General features: G+C 40.2%; 1 protein-coding gene across 1 annotated transcript; it reads left to right on the forward strand.

Annotated features, from left to right (window-relative positions):
- The first annotated feature begins 1,117 nt into the window (after positions 1 to 1,117).
- Positions 1,118 to 7,668, forward strand: LOC138926922 (uncharacterized). Its single transcript, XM_070282536.1, has 5 exons — positions 1,118 to 1,185; positions 1,258 to 1,412; positions 1,499 to 2,200; positions 2,301 to 2,761; positions 7,315 to 7,668. Exons 1-5 carry the CDS (start codon positions 1,118 to 1,120, stop codon positions 7,666 to 7,668), a joined length of 1,740 nt encoding a protein of 579 aa, XP_070138637.1.
- The last annotated feature ends 10,805 nt before the right edge of the window (positions 7,669 to 18,473 follow it).

Below are 18,473 nucleotides of genomic sequence, written 5' to 3' on the forward strand. Positions count from 1 at the left end.
ATAAAAACTATAATTTTTATATCATAACTACGATCTGAAAAAGTACTTTAGATATCCTTTTATACCTTTTATACTTGCAGTGGGTCTTAAATTTTAGCAAAACATGACGTAGAAAACTGGAGTATTTTTCGTTTTTATTAAATCATTACCTGTTGTTATTATAAAAATAAAATTCTTTTTTTATTCCTATAATACCCACCGAAAAACCTGCGTTTTTATTTTTCCAATAACTTCTTTGATTGAAAGATTACATTCACCTCAAATTTTTTTTACAAGGTGGGTCAAATATGCTGTTTGCCACTGTACTTACATGTAAGAGAGTGGAAGATGTAACCGCAGCAGTATAACAGTATTTAAATCAGCAGTATGGCAGCAGTGTGAATATCAGCAGGTATGGAAGCCGTATGAACGTCAGGAGGGCAGCATCGAGGAAGCAGCATCAGCAAAAAGGAACGACGGAAAGCAGCAGCAGACATTATCCTAATTTTAAAATATATGGAATCAGAACTTGTAACATTTGATACACATAACTATCTCCAATAAAAGTGAGTGGAGTTAAAAACTCTCCTCACATTTGGGGGCTCGTCTTAACCAGAAAAGTACAAAGTGACGCCGTCCCGAAGAGTCTTACAAAGTGACGCCGTCCCGAAAAGTTTTAAAAAGTGAAGGAGTTGGATCACAAAAGGGAATGAGAGCAAATGAGTGAAAAGTCCAGACAGAGGAAACTTCTAGAATACCAATTGCGAAAGGAAAACAGCCGTACTACACAAGGTCAGTTGCCGCAGCAGATAAAAATCGAAAAATGAGTGAGCCGGAGAGAAACGTTGAAGCAAGTGAGGAAAAAAATATGAGTGAGACAAAGAGCTACGTGCAGAGTCTCGTCTAAGCAAATGTGAATGAAACACAGAGCAAGGTACAGAATCGCGTGGAATCGAGTGGAGGAACAAATGTCGCAGCTGAGGCAATTGCAAGCTGTTCGATCGCCGAGAACACAAAAACGCTGCAGGATCTTGTTCAGCTTATGGCATTAAAAATGGAAGCAGATGAACAAAATAGCCGTTGCTCAGTTACAGCGGAAAGTTTTGCAAAAATAATTCCGGAGTTTGACGGAGAATCAATGCCGGTCAAGAATTGGTTTGACAATTTCGAGCTGAATGCTGAAGCTTACGATTTGCACTTAAAGCAGTACAACACGTTACAAAATGACAAAATCAGCTAAATTGTTTTTGGATTCGACTTACGTTCACCAATACACAGAGATGCGGATGTTACTGCAGAGTTTAGTCGTCAAGACGTATGCAGTGCGGATCTTCAGGAGCAGCTTCGTGATCGCAAGAAACGCAAGCAGGAATCATTTCAGGTATATATTCTACAGATGAGGAAGATTACAGCACTTGGCAGCATCGATGCAAGTTCTGTAATCCGCTACATAGTAGACGGCCTGAACTTGAGGAGTGACTTCAAATACACCCTGTACAATTATACAAGTATTTCAAAGAGCTGCAGGAGCAATATAACGTATTTGAACGCGTCAACGAAAAGAGCTTCAAACCGTTCCAGCTGAACGATCCAAAATGGACGCCGAATCAGAAAAAACAGTACGAGTTCAACGGCCGAAAGAGCTACTGTTTTAATTGTGGATCAGCTGATCATCTTCGCAAGGATTGCAAAGCTGCCACGAAATTCTTCAGTTGCAACAAAGAAGGACACATGTCTAGAGATTGCCCTAGGTCAGCTGCTGATCTCCAAGTTGTGCGCAGCGGAAGACGGATGAAGAAGGTCATCATCAACGACGTCGAAGTGGAGTGCCTAGTGGATACTGGAGCCGATGTATCTATATTGAGAAAGTTCATCTTTAACAAAATCCCGAATGTCCTCTTGGAGAGATGTAAATCGACGCTCCGTGGACTAGGAAAGAAGATCACGTACCCAGAGGGATGCTTTTTGGCTGAGGTTGCAGTAGATCACGAGATAACCCAACACAAGTTCGTTGTTGTAGAGAATGAAAATATGGAGTATGACGTATTGCTTGGATTCGATTTTGTTTCAAAGTTTAATCTTTCGTTGTCGCCAGAGGGATACAAGTTTTCTTCCCCGATGTTCGATGTTCCTACGCAGTATAAAAAGGAAGTATCGATGCTAATCAAGAACTACAAGGCGGTGGATTCAGTAGCAGAGGTTCCAGTCAAGCTGCGAATTAGTCAAGCTAAACAAAAAGGATGGCACACGCCGTGTTTGCGTTGAATTTCGTAAGCTGAACTCTATGGTTTTGAGAGATTGCTTCCCCGCCCCCGTTATAGAGGAAGTACTTGAAAAGCTGCAAAAAGCGCGATACTTTACCGTGATGGACTTGGAGAATGGTTTCTTCCACGTTGCCATTGTGGAAGAGAGCAAGAAATTTACAGCGTTCATAACCAAATCCGGATTGTACGAATTCAATAGAACACCGTTTGGATTTCGGAATTCGCCAGCTGTATTCATTCGCTACGTTAATTACGTATTTCAGGAGCTGATGAACAAGGACATACTCGATTTATATATGGATGATATAATAATTCACGCCGAGACTGCAGAGCAATGTTTGCAAAAGATGGCACTCGTCTTCAAAAGAGCTGGGGCGTTTGGCCTGAAGATCAAGTGGCGAAAATGTCACTTCTTGCAGAAAAGAATTTACTTCTTGCGCCACAACATTGAAGACGGAAACCTGTGGCCTGGAAAAGAGAAGACTGCAGCGGTCAGCAAATTTTCGGTGCCGAAAAACGTCAGAGCAGTCCAAGCTTTTCTGGGGCTGACGGGATTTTTCAGAAAATTTATTCTGAATTATTTGCAAATTGCTCGCCCGTTAACTGACCTGCTGACCACAGTTATATCCTGGAAGCCAAAGCTGTATATCTAGCGGTACAAAAATTCAGACATTATCTGCTGGGATCGCCGTTTTTGGAGTTATTGGACATCGCTGTTTTAATGTTTTAAAACATCAATGTTCGCAAAATTCAATATTTATTAGAGGGTATTATAATTTTGGTCAAAAGTGTGCAACGCAGTGAAGGAGACATCTCCGACTGACCCAACTTTCGTGTTTTTGAAGATAGAAAGCTGGAAAGCTGGTACAGACCAAATTTCATAACGATCAACCGACTATATTGTATAGCTCTCATATAACTGAACGATCGGAAATGGTTTTTGGTAGAAATACCAACTTTGGAATGTTTGAAGATAGAAGTTTGGGACTTTTTTTAGATTTTATATTGTAATAAATTGGATTATATATTCATATTCCCATAAGGATCGGCCAACTGTATCCGATGTTTGCGATACATATCCGGTTTTAACTGCAAGGGTATATAAACTTCGGCTTCGCCCGAAGTTAGCTTTCCTTTCTTGTTTTTTTTTTTTGTATTTAGTTACTTTGTAGCTCAAACATCCCATGATACAATTATACTAGGTAGTCTTGTCACCTGCCAAAGTTATTCAGTGCGTATAAGTTAATCGTAAGATAAGGTTGCGGACGAATTTTTCCCTAAAGTAACTTTTTTAAAAGGTGCCACGAAGGGCGTAAAATTTATCGACGTCAGACATGTTTAGAAAAACGAATTTCTAAATTCAGAATTTCACAAAACAAAAAAACAAAATTCATAATTTGCAATCGGTTAATGTTTCATGTTTTTGAAGACAGAGAGTTTAAACTTCGTACAGATTCTATTTTTGCTTAGTTGATCCACCTACCAAGTTTAATAACGTTCGGCCGACTATATCTTATAGCTGCCATATAACTGAACTATCGGAAATGGTATTTGGTAAAAATACTAACTTATGATACCTATGGTATTCTTACAGTTAGAAGTTTGGGACTTTTTTTAGATTTTGTATTGTAATAAATTGGTTATATTATGATATTCTCATAAGGATCGGCCAACTATTATATATCCGATTGTAGCGATATATATCCGGTTTAAGTTGCAAGGGTATATCAAGTTCGGCTCTGCCCGAAGTTAGCTTTCCTTTATTGTTTTAATTTAATTTAAATTTTTATGCACGGCGATGCCGTGCCGTGATTCATGTTTTGGGTCTGAAATCGTAATTAATTTTCGTGTGTTGCCGAATTCACGAAATGTCGTTTATGCAGACACGAATCGGCTGAAATCGTAAAATAAAAGAGTGAATTCAGCGTCGCATAAACACAGTATTTGCCGAGTAAAAACGTTTACTCTTTCAAGTGTGAACGAATATTTTCAAGTTACGCACTTCGGCCCCTCCTAAAATGGATTTGAATTCGAACCTTCCCTAATTTAATTAGATCGATAATTTTCAGCGCATCGCATTCAACAATTTGACTTTGGCAAGCATTCACATTGGTTTTCTACATTATCAAAACTTAAAAAAGGGTCCGAAAATGTTTTGCATTTCTGACCCTGTGAAACCGGGATTAAATATTAAAAATTTAAATCTTATTGCTAGGGACCTGTAAAAAATTCTTTGGCGCGTTTTGGCATCCCCATGTTAATTTGTGGTATTTTTTATACCCTTGCAGAGGGTGTTATAATTGTGGTCAAAAATGTGCAACGCACTGAAGGAGACATCTCCGACCCTATAAAGTATATATGTATATTCTTGATCAGAATCACCTCCTGAGTTGATATAAGCATTTCCTTCTATCTGTCCGTCTGTATGTCTTTTTCTACGCGAGCTTTTAGTCTCTTAGTTTTTAAGCTATCGTTTTGAAACTTTGCACACTTATGCGACATATAAAATTTCATAAAGATCGGCCGACTATATCCTATAGCTGCCATATAACTGATTGATCGAAAATTCTACAACTTTTAGAGTTAAAGAGTTCGAATTTTGTACGAATGTTTGACAAAATAATAAGATATACCAAATTTCAAAAGGATCGGCCGATTACATGTTATATCCGACTATATCCTATAGCTGTCATATAACTGAAAAATCGGAAATGAAGGAACTTTCGTGTTTTGAAGACAGAGATTAGAAACTTCGTACAGAATTACCCAACTTTCTTGTTTTTGAATATAGAAAATTGAAACTACAGATTCTATTTTTGGTCAATCGATTTGACCTATCAAAATTTCTTAAGGATCGGTAGGCTATGTCCGATAGCTGCCATATAACTGATTAATCGGAAATGTCATAACTTTGGTGTCTTAAAGTTAGGAAATTTGGATTTTCTACGGAAAGAAAACAGAAAACAGTTGATCAGAATTGCCACACCTTTCGTTTATTAAAAAATTTAAAAAGCGATCGGCTGACTATACCTTATCACTTCTATCAAAGATCATAAAGTACATACAAGATGGGACATCAGGGCCCAAAACGGTCAACTTTTTGCGTCGAGCTTGTTGGTGAGGGGGGAAACGCACATGCATACGATTCTATTTTTAGAACTCTTTACATGTACCCGTCAACAAAAATGTGAACCTATGTGTGTATGTGTGACTGCTCGCACGACGGAGTAAAAATGTTTTGGCTTCCAAATTTCAATTTCAATTTCTCGTTTCTGTTTTCGATGCGCCGATGTGGTAGTTGGTAGAACAAATAGTATTTTTGATCGCCGCAGATCGAGACAGGATGGTAGAGTAATGCATAGAGTAGTTACTCTATGTGTAATTTTTCTGTGTTCAAATCCTCGTAAGGACTTTGAACTTTTTCTTTCTTTTATAATAATTATTTTTTTTTTATTTTTCTTTAATTGTAATATTTTTATTTAATTTTACAATTGTAAAAATTTTTTAATCTTCATTGTGTCCCGCTAATAACATGCTAATAAAATTTCAAGGGAGTCCTTCCGGCATTTTGTCACCCGACACGTGCGTCACTTATTTTTACAGTAATTGTAATAGAATGCAATTAAAAATAATAATAATAACGTAAAAATTAAAAGTAAAAAAATAAAATAAAAAAAAATAAAAGTAAATATGTATAAAAAGAATCATAATACCAAAACTTTATCAAAATTGTAACAACCACCCGCTGATGTAATCGAACCCAGGACCCCACGAATAAGGACCGAGCACTATCCATCTAGGCTACCCTCGAAGTTGATTTTATGATACTTAAAATTGGTGTTAAAGGAGGCGCTAGAATCTATACCAAAACAGAGCTGACGAGTAAGGATAGTAAAAGATATTTCTGATCTCTTTACTCTTACATTGGTTCGATTACAACGTTTCAAACTTTCATCGTTCCAAAGATGTTACGATCTAAAAATAGAATTCTCTCTTTCCCTCTCTCATCAGCAAGCCGTTTGTCATGGAACCCGCTCTCAAATGTTTTCATTATTACAGCGGGTTCCACGACGGAAAAAATGAAAACATTTGAGAGCGGGTTCCACGACGCGGCCTGCCACTATGCCGTAGAACCCGCACTTATAGACATTTTTACAGCGGGTTCCACTACGAACTGAGACGATGTTAAGGTGATTTTACAATATTGTATTTTTTTTATTGGATTATAAATTTAGGAAAACATATTAAAATAATAAAAAAATAATATAAATAGATTTAAAATTAAAAAAAAATGGACTTCCCGAGCCTGGTTTGAACTCATTTTACTTTGCACACCAGCCAAGCACTCTACCACTCGGCTATTCCTCATTCGTTGTCGCGCGAAAAATTTCTCAAACTTAACTTGTCGCGCAATGGAACCCGCTCGTTCCAGCGGGTTCCACTGCTGGAACCCGCCATAGAAAATTTTTCTTTGTATGAGATGTCCCATCTATGTACTTTATAATCTTTGCTTCTATACATCTAATTAATTTATTATTTTTATTGAGAACTGGTACATATAGGAACATTTTTATTTACTATATTCAATCATAGCTATCATCAATAAATCAGATCAGGGGTGCCCAAGCTCTGCATAAGGGAGAGCAAACTCCCATACCAATGCAAAAAATCACCAATACATTGGTCTGAGAATTTTTATCCCATCCATGTGGGTGCACTGAAAAATAAAATTATTATAACATTCGCAAGAAGTTTAAAAAAATCAATATAATAAAAAATAGATTTTATTACATTTAAAAAAAGGCCATACATTTTTTACAACAGCTTATTAATATACTATGATAAATAATGCAGAGCTTCTTTCTTAACAAAAATGTTCTGCGAAGAAGAAATTTATCGCTTCAGGTCGACCATTTTAGCAGAAACAAAAACAAGAATGAATGTCTTGCAGTGAAAACTTTTCGGGACTCCAACAACAAAATGCATTCGGATTAGCACGATTGAGGAGAATAGGGAAATCACGAAAATTTGTTATTGTACCGGCTTTTGTAATTTGTTACCGGCTGTGCAGACTGGTATGGAGAGCTACATCCAAATCAAAAGGAAGCTGAGCCCCCTAAACTCTCAACGCAAAATATCCCGTGGCAATGCTAACATAGCTGCAATAGAAACGCCCATGAACTCAAACCGTTTAAAAATCTTGGCAGACTATGAGGATGACGCCGAATCTACAGAAGACGAAGAAAAGAACCCTAAGCCCCCGCCAATTTACATACGAGAAAAAAGTTCCAACGTTCTTGTCAACAAAATTATAGAGCTTATTGGCAAGGACAACTTCCACATAATACCATTCGTAAAGGACAACATTCAGGAAACAAAAGTTCAAACGAAGTCTGAAGATAATTACAGAGTATTATCGAAATAACTCACCGACAAAAACTAGAACTTTTACACGTATCAGCTAAAAAGCAGCAAGGGCCTGAAGTCGTACTTAAGGGCAAAGAGTCCGAAGTATCAATATAATCCGAAAAATCAATATAATAAAAAATACATTTTATTACACGCAAGCCCTTTATCGCCTGCAGAAATAAAAAGGCGCTACTAGAGAAGGGATTTAGCGCTAAGACAGTCTTCAATATCCTTAACAGGGATAGAAGGCTTCAGACACCCCTTAGGGCTGAGCTCGTACCTGAAATTAAGCCCCTAAAGAAATACGAAGTGCACCCTATATACAATCTTCAGTTCTGCTGTACCGCAGAATTACAGTTGAGGAGCCGCACAAACGCAATGGCCCGGTACAATGTGCGAACTGCCAAGAATATGGCCATATAAGGTCTTACTGTAAACTCCGCCCGGTATGTGTAGTTTGTGGTGAGCTTCATGACTCCGCACACTGCCCAGCGAGCAAAGATGACCACAACTTGAAAAAGTGCGGCAAATGCGGTGGAAATCACACTGCTAACTATAGAGGTTACCTATAATAGAGGTTAGTTTATAAGGAGCTGAAAAGTGGCATCCACCAGAGGGGAATTACTGCCCGCACCCAAAATAAACAGTTAATAGCTTTATTTTAATAGGTCAAACCCTGAAGTCTTCTTCTCGACTGCAGCCAGATCCTCACTAAGACCCATAAACCCTGCCAAAAATGTAACATGCGCAAGCCCTTTAAAATCAGCACTGGCTACCCCAGCCTCAAAAAGCTCACTGCCGCAATCAGCACACCAGGAACCGAACACGATTCAGGAGCATCAACCGCCGGAGCAGCCAAAAAGTAACTTTGAAGCTATAATATGTAGTCTACAACAAAGACTTACGGAGTTTATGTCGTTTATGCGTACAACCCTACGAATATCTACGTGGAACGCTAACGGCGTTTCGCAGCATAAACTCGAGTTAGCGCATTTCCTACTAGACAATCAAATCGAAGTAATGCTGCTTGCATAAACACATCTTACAAACAGATACAATTTCCAACTACGAGGATATTCATTCTATGGAAAAAATCATCAATATGGTAAAGCACACGGCGGGACTGGAATTTTAATCAGAAGCCGTATTAAGCACCACTATCATACGAAATTTGCTAAAAACTACCCACAGGCCACATCCATAAATATACACCTTAATACTGGCAAGCAATTAACTCTAGCCACCGTATACTGCCCCCCACGCTTCACCATAGCCGGAGATGAGTTTATGCAGATTTTTAACTCACTAGGATACCATTTCAGCAGGAGTCTACAATGCCAAGCACACACACTGGGGATCTCGTCTCGTGACCCCAAAAGGAAAGCAGCTCTATAATGCAATTATAGCTAAGAAAAAAAGTAAAAACAAGCTAGACTATGTTTCTTCTGGCACACCAACATACTGGCCAGCAGACCCAAGGAAAGTTCCCGATTTAATAGACTTTGCGATTAGCTAACTTCGGGCGAAGACGAAGTTGATATACCCTTGCAGTTAAAACCGGATATATATCGCAAACATCGTATATAGTTGGCCGATCCTTATGAGAATATAAAAATATATCCCAATTTATTATAATATAAAGTCTAAAAAAAGTCCCAAACTTCTATCTTCAAAAATACCAAAGTTGGTATTTTTACCAAATACTATTTCCGATCGTTCAGTTATATGGCAGCTGTAAGATATAGTCGGCCGATCGTTATAAAATTTGGTAGGCCGGATTAACTGACCAAAAATATAATCTGTACCAAGTTCCAGCTTTCTATCTTCAAAAACACGAAAGTTGGGTCATTTCCGATCATTCAGTTATATGGCAGCTATAGGATATAGTCAGCCGATCCTTATGAAATTTGGCATGTCATAATGTTTTGCCAAAAATAGCTGTCATGTCATTTGAACTCTCTAACTCTAAAAACACCAAAGTTATACCAATTCCGATCAATCAGTTATATGGTAGCTATAGGATATAGTCGGCCGATCCCGGTCGTTCCGACTTATATACTGCGTGCAAAGGAAAGAAGGGTGTGTGCTTAAAACTGTGCTTGAAAAGACGATAGCTTTAAAACTGAGAGACTAGTTTGCGTAGAAACAGACAGACGGACAGACGGACATGCTCATATCAACTCAGGAGGTGATCCTGATCAGGAATATATATACTTTATAGGGTCGGAGATGTCTCCTTCACTGCGTTGCACACTTTTGGACAAAATTATAATACCCTCTGCAAGGGTATAAAAATCTGATAAGCGCCGAATGCCTTTCGGATCTTTCATCTGATCACTTGCCTGTCCTTTTTACTCTACTCCAACACCCAGGAACATGAGATCACTCATCAAAACTGACCTCACATAAAACCAATTGGGTTAAGTAAAGGAAGTAAATCACCTCACATATTGAGCTCAGTCCTCACCTCAGCGACGGGGCCAACGTAGACAGTTTTGTTAATTCACTGGAGTCTGTACTCGTCTCTGCAGCTTGAGTTTCAACACCTCAAACTATAAACACACAATGCCTTCAAAAGAAGACAAATCTACAAATTGAACAGCTCGTCATCGAAAAGCGACGCTTACGTCGAGAATGGCAATTTCACAGAGGAATGGCAATTTCGCCATCTGCTAAACTTAAAACTTGCCTCACCTCAACTTGATCAAGCTCTACAGCAAGAAGAAACGTATGTCCACCGCCGCTACATAGAGCAATTGCCAACTAACAGTACAAAACACTAACTATGTGCTCATCCAACTCTGGGCTCACCAAAAGAAACCATGATGCCTATTAGAAATTCCACAGGTGGGTGGGCGCACAGCGACGCTGACAGAGCCAGCACGTTTGCTAAACTTCTTAAAAATGTCTTCCAACCAAATCCTGCCACCGTTAAAGCGTTATCCGTTAAACTGAATCCGAAAAATCCCCAGGCTGCGACCTCATAACTCCCAAAATGATCATCGAGCTCCCATACTGCGCCAGCTCTTTAGTGCCATCGCAAAACTTGGCCACTTTCCAGTGAGATGGAAAAAGTCAAATAGCTAAGCCGGACCACACTATCCCCACGTCGTATAGACCTATAAGCCTACTCTCTTGCCTATCTTAACTCTTTGAAAAATGCCTAAGGACTCGGATAAACAAATACCTGAGAATCCAGGAAGGAATCCCGTCACACCAATTTGGGTTTCGTGAAAAGCATGGAACAATTGAGCAGGTCAACCGGACAACATCAGAAATTCGGAACGCTTTCGAAAAACGAGAGTTTTCGAAGGTGCAACACTGCTGATTACACTGATTACACTGTTGGAGTTGAAGTTCCTCAAAGTAGCGTGCTAGGGCTAATATTAAATGTCCTCTGCACAGGAGACATCCCGACAAGCACACGACTAACAAATTCTACGTTTGAAGATGACACAGCTATTGTCAGTCGCTCAAAATGCCCGATTCAAGTAACTGCGCAGCTAGCTCTTCATATGGTCGATGTTGAAAAATGGCTATCAGATTGGCGAATTAAAGTGAACGAACTAAAATGCAAGCATGTTACGTTCACTCTGAACAGGCAAAAGTGCCCGCCAATTACATTAAACAACACTCTACTTCCACAAGCAAACGACATACCTAGGAGTACATCTCGACAGAAGAATCACACGGCGCCGGCCCATTGAAGCCAAAAAAACACACCCAAAACTAAAAGCCAGCAGCCTTCATTGGCTTATCAACGCTCGGTCACCTCTTAGCCTTGAATATAAAGTTCTGCTGTACAACTCGGTAGTAAAACCTATATGGATGTACGGCTCCCAGTTATGGGGGAACGCCAGCAATAGCAACATTGACATAGTTCAGAGAGTTCAGTCAAAGATCTTGAGAACAATCACCGGGGCACCGTGGTACGTTCGCAACGAAAACATACACCACGACTTAAACATTCTACCAGTCAAATAAGTGATCGCAGATCAGAAAGTAAAGTACTTAACGAAGCTATCGGTGCACCCTAACCACCTGGCGAAAGGTCTAACAAGGTTGAGCAACCAATCCCGCCTTCATAGCAATGACGTACCCACCCTGCGACCGACCTGAGGGACGCGCAACCAGAATGCAGTCCTAATATACTGTTAGTTAAATGTTAAAATTCGTCAACTTATTGTTAGTCTCAAAATGAAGAGTATATTCGATAAATAAAAGCAAAGCTATAAAAAAAAAGAAATTGTGTTATAGGAAAAGCAGGGTTCCAATAAACAACAATAAAAGATGTATCGAGATATTTGAATGCAATTCATTGGTATGTACTGTTGAGCTTAAATACTTATTTGTCTCAAAAAAGAAAACTACATTTTCGGCAATATTTTGCTTGGCATAAATTATAATTCCATTTTTGCTAATATCATTCAAAATTGGCAGAACAAATAACGGGGTCATTAAAAATATCTTCGCGACAGCTTCGAAGTAACTCAGCTTCAGGTAATATAGAGAGAATTCTTCATTACGGCTGACCAAAATTTTATAATGAGTAGTCATGAACTTTTCCTCTTTTTTGAACTTTTTTGAAGTTCGTCTTGGACATTTGGGGATCCAAATCTTGTTGGAGGAACAAAGTCGCCTAGAAGGAAAAGTCCTGATGCGCTAGTGGCCCTGCTGCATCCAACATATAGCGAAGCTCGCTTGATGCCTTTTTTAAGAAGCACGGCGACTTTGCTATATGTTGCTCCTTGGATCTCCTTGGATTTTGTGGATGGTAATAGCCCCAGCATCTTCCACATTGAGAGAGGCTTTTAATATTGGAGTGCATTCGGCATCGGGAGTGTTCCGATCTGGCGATAGCCCCAGCCGTGAGTTCAAAAAATGTAATCCAAAGTCGCGTCACTAAATTTGAGCCATTCACTAAGCAATAGTCAATTTGCATTAGTTGACCAGTTGCTTTATTTTCAAGTCCGTCACTTGTGTCAATAGCACTATATTGATCAACAGCAGTGGAAACCAACTCTTCCGTCCCAATTTGCGGAAGTTTTATGGAATTGTAATTGTTATCTTCCTCGTTAGAAGAAAGTAAATGAATGGCATCATCAGGAACTTCGCTGGAGCAATTGTCATGCAAGCCTCAGATAAATGATTCAGGGCTCGGTCATGGTCAATTCATGGTCGCCATTATTTCATTATTTCTGTGAGCTCAAAATACTTAAAGTTGCTCCATAAGGTATTTCCTGCCAAAAAGCTATATGGATTAATTGTCCTTTCCGAAAATATCCAACTGTCTCCAACTGGGGAAAGCTGTTTTAGATCTCCAAAAACTATATTTGATTTTCGACCAAAACTTAAGTCAAGGCTTCGGACAATTTGGCGAACCCTTTGATTCAAAAATGAAAGCATTTTAGAACCAACCATAGAAATTGCATCAATTATAATTAATTGGAGATCAATCAACATGCAATGAAGTGTATTTAAACTATCATTGCTTAAAGGTCTTAAGAGAGCTGAAGCTTGATTAATTGGAAGAGAAACCACTGAATAAATAAATTCCAAAAGCAACTTTTCCAGTTGGAGTACATAATAAAACCTTTGCCGAATCCGTAGCACCAGGAAGTTTATTTGCTCCCCAAGCAACAGACTGATAGATGGTAGACATATCTACCATCATTGGTACCACCAACATATTCGTGAAAAATATTTTTACGAACAACATATAATATTGTCTTTGCTTGTAGTTGAGGACCCGAGTTAGCGAGCAAAGGTCATCATTGGAAACTAACCGGGGGAGTCTAATTAATTGAAGTTCGCCGTCTTTTTTAGGGTTGTTTACCGCATTGTCATCCAGAAGAATATTTAAGTTCTGCTCTGTTCAAGCATTGAACACAATTTTAGATAAAAATTCTAAAGATAGAGTTTCAAGGGATCGGACCTATGAAAATAAGAGATAAACAGCATGGTCTAAAACCGATCCCCTGCAGCCTAACAAAAATAGTGCGCTTATCGTACTCAAGAAAGTGGTGCGCTTATCGTACTCAAGAAAGGGTCGCATAGCATGTCGCATAGCGTGCAGCGCTTTGATAAGTAGTTTTAAATAGATTTAAGATTTTCATGTATATTTCTTATGAGAGAATTGTACAAAATTAAAACAGTTTACAAAAGAAACTCATTGGAGTAAGACCTTTATTTGGTGCTCCTCTTAACATTTGGTCCTTCGAGCCGGATCCTCTGGTGTTTCCCCCCAAGTGGTACAGGACACAGAAAAAGAGTTTCCAAAAGGAGCTCATTGGACTAACACCTATTTATTTAGGGCTCCTCTTAACAAGTATGTCCAAATTGGCCGAATAATTGCCTTGTAGATAAGGGTTTTCGAAGAGGACCTCAGCTTCGAACTCCTACCCATCAGCCAATAGTACGCCTTTAATCTTATTTCACACTGCTTTCGCTTTTTGACTATGTTTGGCTTCCAAGTAAGCCTCCTGTCTAGCGTGAAGCCCAGGTAGCTTGGGTTTTCTACTTGCGGGATGGGGGAGCTGTTGAGGTGGACCGGTGGGCGATTTTCTCGACGGAGAGAAAATGTGGAGGCGGTGGATTTATCGTTATTCACTTGAATATTCCACCATCTCTGCCAATTGCAGAGAAAATCTAGTTGCTCCTGCATGACAGCAGCTGCCTCTGGGAAATGGGTGGAATAAATTGCTTGTAGAGCAGGATTTTACTTTCGGCTGGGAGACTACATTTAGCCAGGATTAGCTCAAGGTATCAATGTTTAGGTTCATTCTTTATTAGTATACCATTTATCTTAGGTAATTTGGGCCCAACAGAGGTGGAAGTAGACCGTTTTGTAAATAAAACATAAGCCGTTTTACCAGAGAGTAATGCAACAGTCAGAAGTCCAATAAGTAACATGTCTTAGGAAGAATTCATTTCCATGAATGTCTTAATGAGCTTTTTTCCTAGTACAGATGATAATAATATACATCCATCCGTTTTAATTAGTATTTGTCGTTGGAGACAAGTGAGTAAAAACAAATTTGTCGCAGCACGGTGAATTTTGTTATTGATAATAAGAAACTTTTATTTGTATTTGAATAACTAGTATCAGGGACCGTAAATAATGCAACACAGTGCGACAAAAACAAATTGGAGGATCTTTTGAAGAGACCTAGAGGAATTGTTTATTACGTCGAATATAGTACAAACCAGTGTTTGAAATATTTCAAACACTCTCAAAATCTTGATTTATTTAGAAAAAACGATTTTTTGGTAACTTTTTGCTCTTCAAAATTCTTAAACGCGTAATTTTAAGCCGATTTTAAAATTCCCGGCGTTTTTTTTTATAATTAAATGTTAAATGCTTTTGGAAAAAATAAAAGATCTTCAATAAATAAAAAAAAAAAAAGGATAAAAAAGAGTTTTTGTCGTGTTTTTCGGACTTTGACGCCATGTTTTCGGTACAACTTTGTAACGAACAGTCAAACTCAAGAGGTGGCATCTCTGGACCATCGGGTGATAAAGTGGGTTGCACGCGGTTGCCAGCTAGGTCTCGTCGGCCAATGGGTGGGTCTCATCGGGCCCCCTCTCTCTCTTTCTGATGCTTACCTCAAAGATCATAAATTATATCATTAATAGAATGCGTGCACGGCCTCTCAAACTGCGAAGGCCTAACATATGGTAGTCCCCTCAAAACAGATTTTATCGGGATCCTCAAGATCCCCGAGAACGCCAAAGTTTCGGGGTGTTTCAGCGGCAAGGCGGCGGCGAATTAAGCGAGGCGATTTATTTTTCTTCTACTTCATTACAAAATTAATGTTTATTAGACTAAAGTATTCTTAAATGTCTACTACATCCCCATCCCTACTTCCCCTTAATTCGCTAAAAATTCAGTTTTTTCTCTCGACTTATGTATCTACTAATTAGGTGCTGGGTTAAAAAAATGAAAATGAGAAACTTAAGATAGGAGCGCGGGCGCGAGAAACTCCAATGTCTTAAAGCTAGCTTAACTTAGGGAGTTATTGAATATTATTTCATTTCATATATCTCTTTCTTTGCTCTTCAAATAAAAACTAAAAATTACACCCTTAGCTCTTTTAAACCGCTCCGTGGTGAAAGACTATCTGCGCCTGGCGCACACGGTATCGCCTTGTAACTGCGCGATTTTTTACAATAAACTCGGTTTGGCGATGCCCTTTTTTCATTTCCGGATCAGATTTCCGGATCACTTGGTGGACCTCCTTCGGCCGGGAATCGGACGATGCGGTAGATCAATGACCGGAATATTCCGTGTGGTTTCAATTGGCTTTGTACAAAACTACTAGGACTCACTTACCCCTTTCATCCGCGACGAGCTGGTTGAACATTTCTCCGCGAAATTGGTTTGTTTGAAGCTCCTACGGAAAATCTCTTGTCCTTCTCGATACGTCACCTCTCTGGACCGTGCGTTGTACCGCCTTTCATTCTTCTCCGTTTGCTTCGCTAAAGCCTTCTGAGCCTGGGCCCGTACCAAATCCAACGAATCCTCCCGGGATAACCGAATCTCTCTATCCTCTATAAGCCCTAGCTCTCTCATGAGCTTGTACGATCCTCCTGATCCCACAAACTGTTGCCCGAACACTAAATAATACGGGCTGTGCCCGTACCGGAATGGACTGAAGTTCTTAATGCGCAGCAGATCTCACTGATGTGTTCATCCCAATTCCTTTGGTCTTCTCTCACGTAGGATCTTATGGCTGCGATGATGGACCTATTCACCCTTTCGGATCCATTAGCCTGCGGCGAATGAACCGCCGTAAAAATCTGCGTCACCCGATTCTTTCGCATTAGCGTTCTAAACAGTTCACCCTTGAATTGTGTCCCATTGTCCGAGAACACTGTCTCCGGAACTCCAAATGTGTGGAACAATTCCTGCCTCATGTACTTTACTACTACATCGGCCGATAACTTTTTAACCGCCTTGAGGAAAACGAATTTAGTGTAGTGGTCTAGTGCGATAAATATCCCAATGCTAGCACTCTTGGATCTCGGATACGGCCCTAAAAAGTCCACATAAATTCTCTGGAAGAATCTCTGCGTCTCTGCTGGCCTCGTTATTTGGTTGGGTACCTGGCACGCTGTGCAAGCCTCACAGTTTCTCTACGTAGTCCTTTACGTCACTAACCAATTTTGGCCAGTAGTACATCCGTCGAATCCTTTCCAGCGTTTTATGAATCCCTTCATGGGCTGCTGCGGGACTATCGTGTGGCTCCTTCATTACCTCCGGAATCATCTCCTTTGTCACCCATAACTTCCACGCGAAACTCTCACCTAACCCTACTACCTGATCTTGTTTCGCCCGCCGGAAAACCTTCCCTTCCATGACTTTCAAGTCTGGCACCGTTTCCTTGTTAGCTTCGATCGTGTTTCTTAGCGTCTTATACTCATCCGTCTCGAAAAATGGAGATTCATCATAGTCCATTTCTAAGCCGGCGACTACCTCCTCCTCTGCTTCTCTTTCATACGCCCTAGACAACGCGTCAGGAACGACATGATGTTTGCCTTTTCGATGTTCTATTTGAAATTTATACGCCTGTAGCTGCGACGCCCATCGTTCCAGCCGAGAACTTAAGTCTGGTTTTGCCATGAGCCACCATAACGATCCGTGATCTGTAACCACCTTAAATCTGTGTCCCTCTACGTAAGGTCTGAACCGCTTAATACAATCAATAGCGGCCAGGCATTCCTGTTCCGTGACGGAATAGTTCCGTTGGGCCTTGCTCAATTTCTTCGAAACGAAGGCAATTGGGTACTCGTCTCCTTTCTCTCCTTCAGTCTTTTGAACCAATACTCCACCGATCCCATAACTGCTTGCGTCGCAGTGGATGTAAAACGGTTTCCCAAAATCCGGACTATGCAAAACCGGAGCCTGACACATTGCGTTCTTAAGTTTTGAGAACGCCTCCAAGCCCGCCTGCGTCATCGTAAAACGGCATTTGGGTCTCACCAAATCGGTTAGAGGTGCTGCTTTGTCCGCGTAGTTACTAATAAACTTGCTATACCATCCGGTCATGCCTAGAAAACTGCGTAACGCCTTCAACGTCCGCGGAACCGGGTAATCTACCATGGCAGATATCTTCTCGGGATCTGTCCTTATGACGCCTTCCCCGATCACATGACCTAGATACTTAACTGTTCTCATGTAGAAATGGCTCTTTTCAATATTCAGCGTTAGCCCTGCCTGCTTCGCAACCGTCGTCAAGACCGCTAGATGTGATTTGAAAGTATCGGATACGATGAGCAGGTCGTCCAAATACACGAATACCTCGTTCCGTAGCGCGGCCGGAATAACTTTGTCCATGAGTCGCGTCATGGTTTAAGAAGCATTCATGAGCCCGAAAGGCATGACGCTAAACTGGTATAGAGGCTTCCCTGGGATGGTAAACGCGGTCTTATCGCGTGAATCTGGTTTCAGCGGGATCTGCCAGTAAGCGTCCTTTATATCCAGACTCGAGATAAACATAGCTTTAGGAAGTCTGCTTAAGATTGAGTCGATCTGTGGTAGTGGATAGGCATCGCCTTGGGTGAAGCTATTCACTTTCCTACAATCCAAACATAAACGGACTTTGCCCGGCTTCTGTACCAGCACAACCGGCGACGACCAAGCACTTTGCGATTCTTCGATCACCCCTAGCTTTATCATCCTCTCGACCTCTCCGTAGAGCAGCTTCTCTACTGCCGGAGACACTAGATAATGCCTCTGCTTCACCGCTTTCGTCTCTCCGGCGTCGATACTATGGCTAATCAAATGGGTCTTGCCCAAGCCTATCTTGACGAAGGATGGAA

The sequence above is a fragment of the Drosophila bipectinata genome, chromosome 4 (genome assembly GCF_030179905.1).
Source record: "Drosophila bipectinata strain 14024-0381.07 chromosome 4, DbipHiC1v2, whole genome shotgun sequence".
NCBI lineage: Eukaryota > Metazoa > Arthropoda > Insecta > Diptera > Drosophilidae > Drosophila > Drosophila bipectinata.

Excerpts from the sequence above, each read along its gene's own strand:
- LOC138926922 (XM_070282536.1), top strand. The coding sequence starts at position 1,118 with ATGCCGGTCAAGAATTGGTTTGACAATTTCGAGCTGAATGCTGAAGCT. Across the intron at positions 1,413-1,498 it reads ACTTGGCAGCATCGATGCAA|AGCTGCAGGAGCAATATAAC; the intron begins GTTCTGTAATCC and ends AGTATTTCAAAG. Across the intron at positions 2,201-2,300 it reads TCCAGTCAAGCTGCGAATTA|AGGAAGTACTTGAAAAGCTG; the intron begins GTCAAGCTAAAC and ends CCCCCGTTATAG.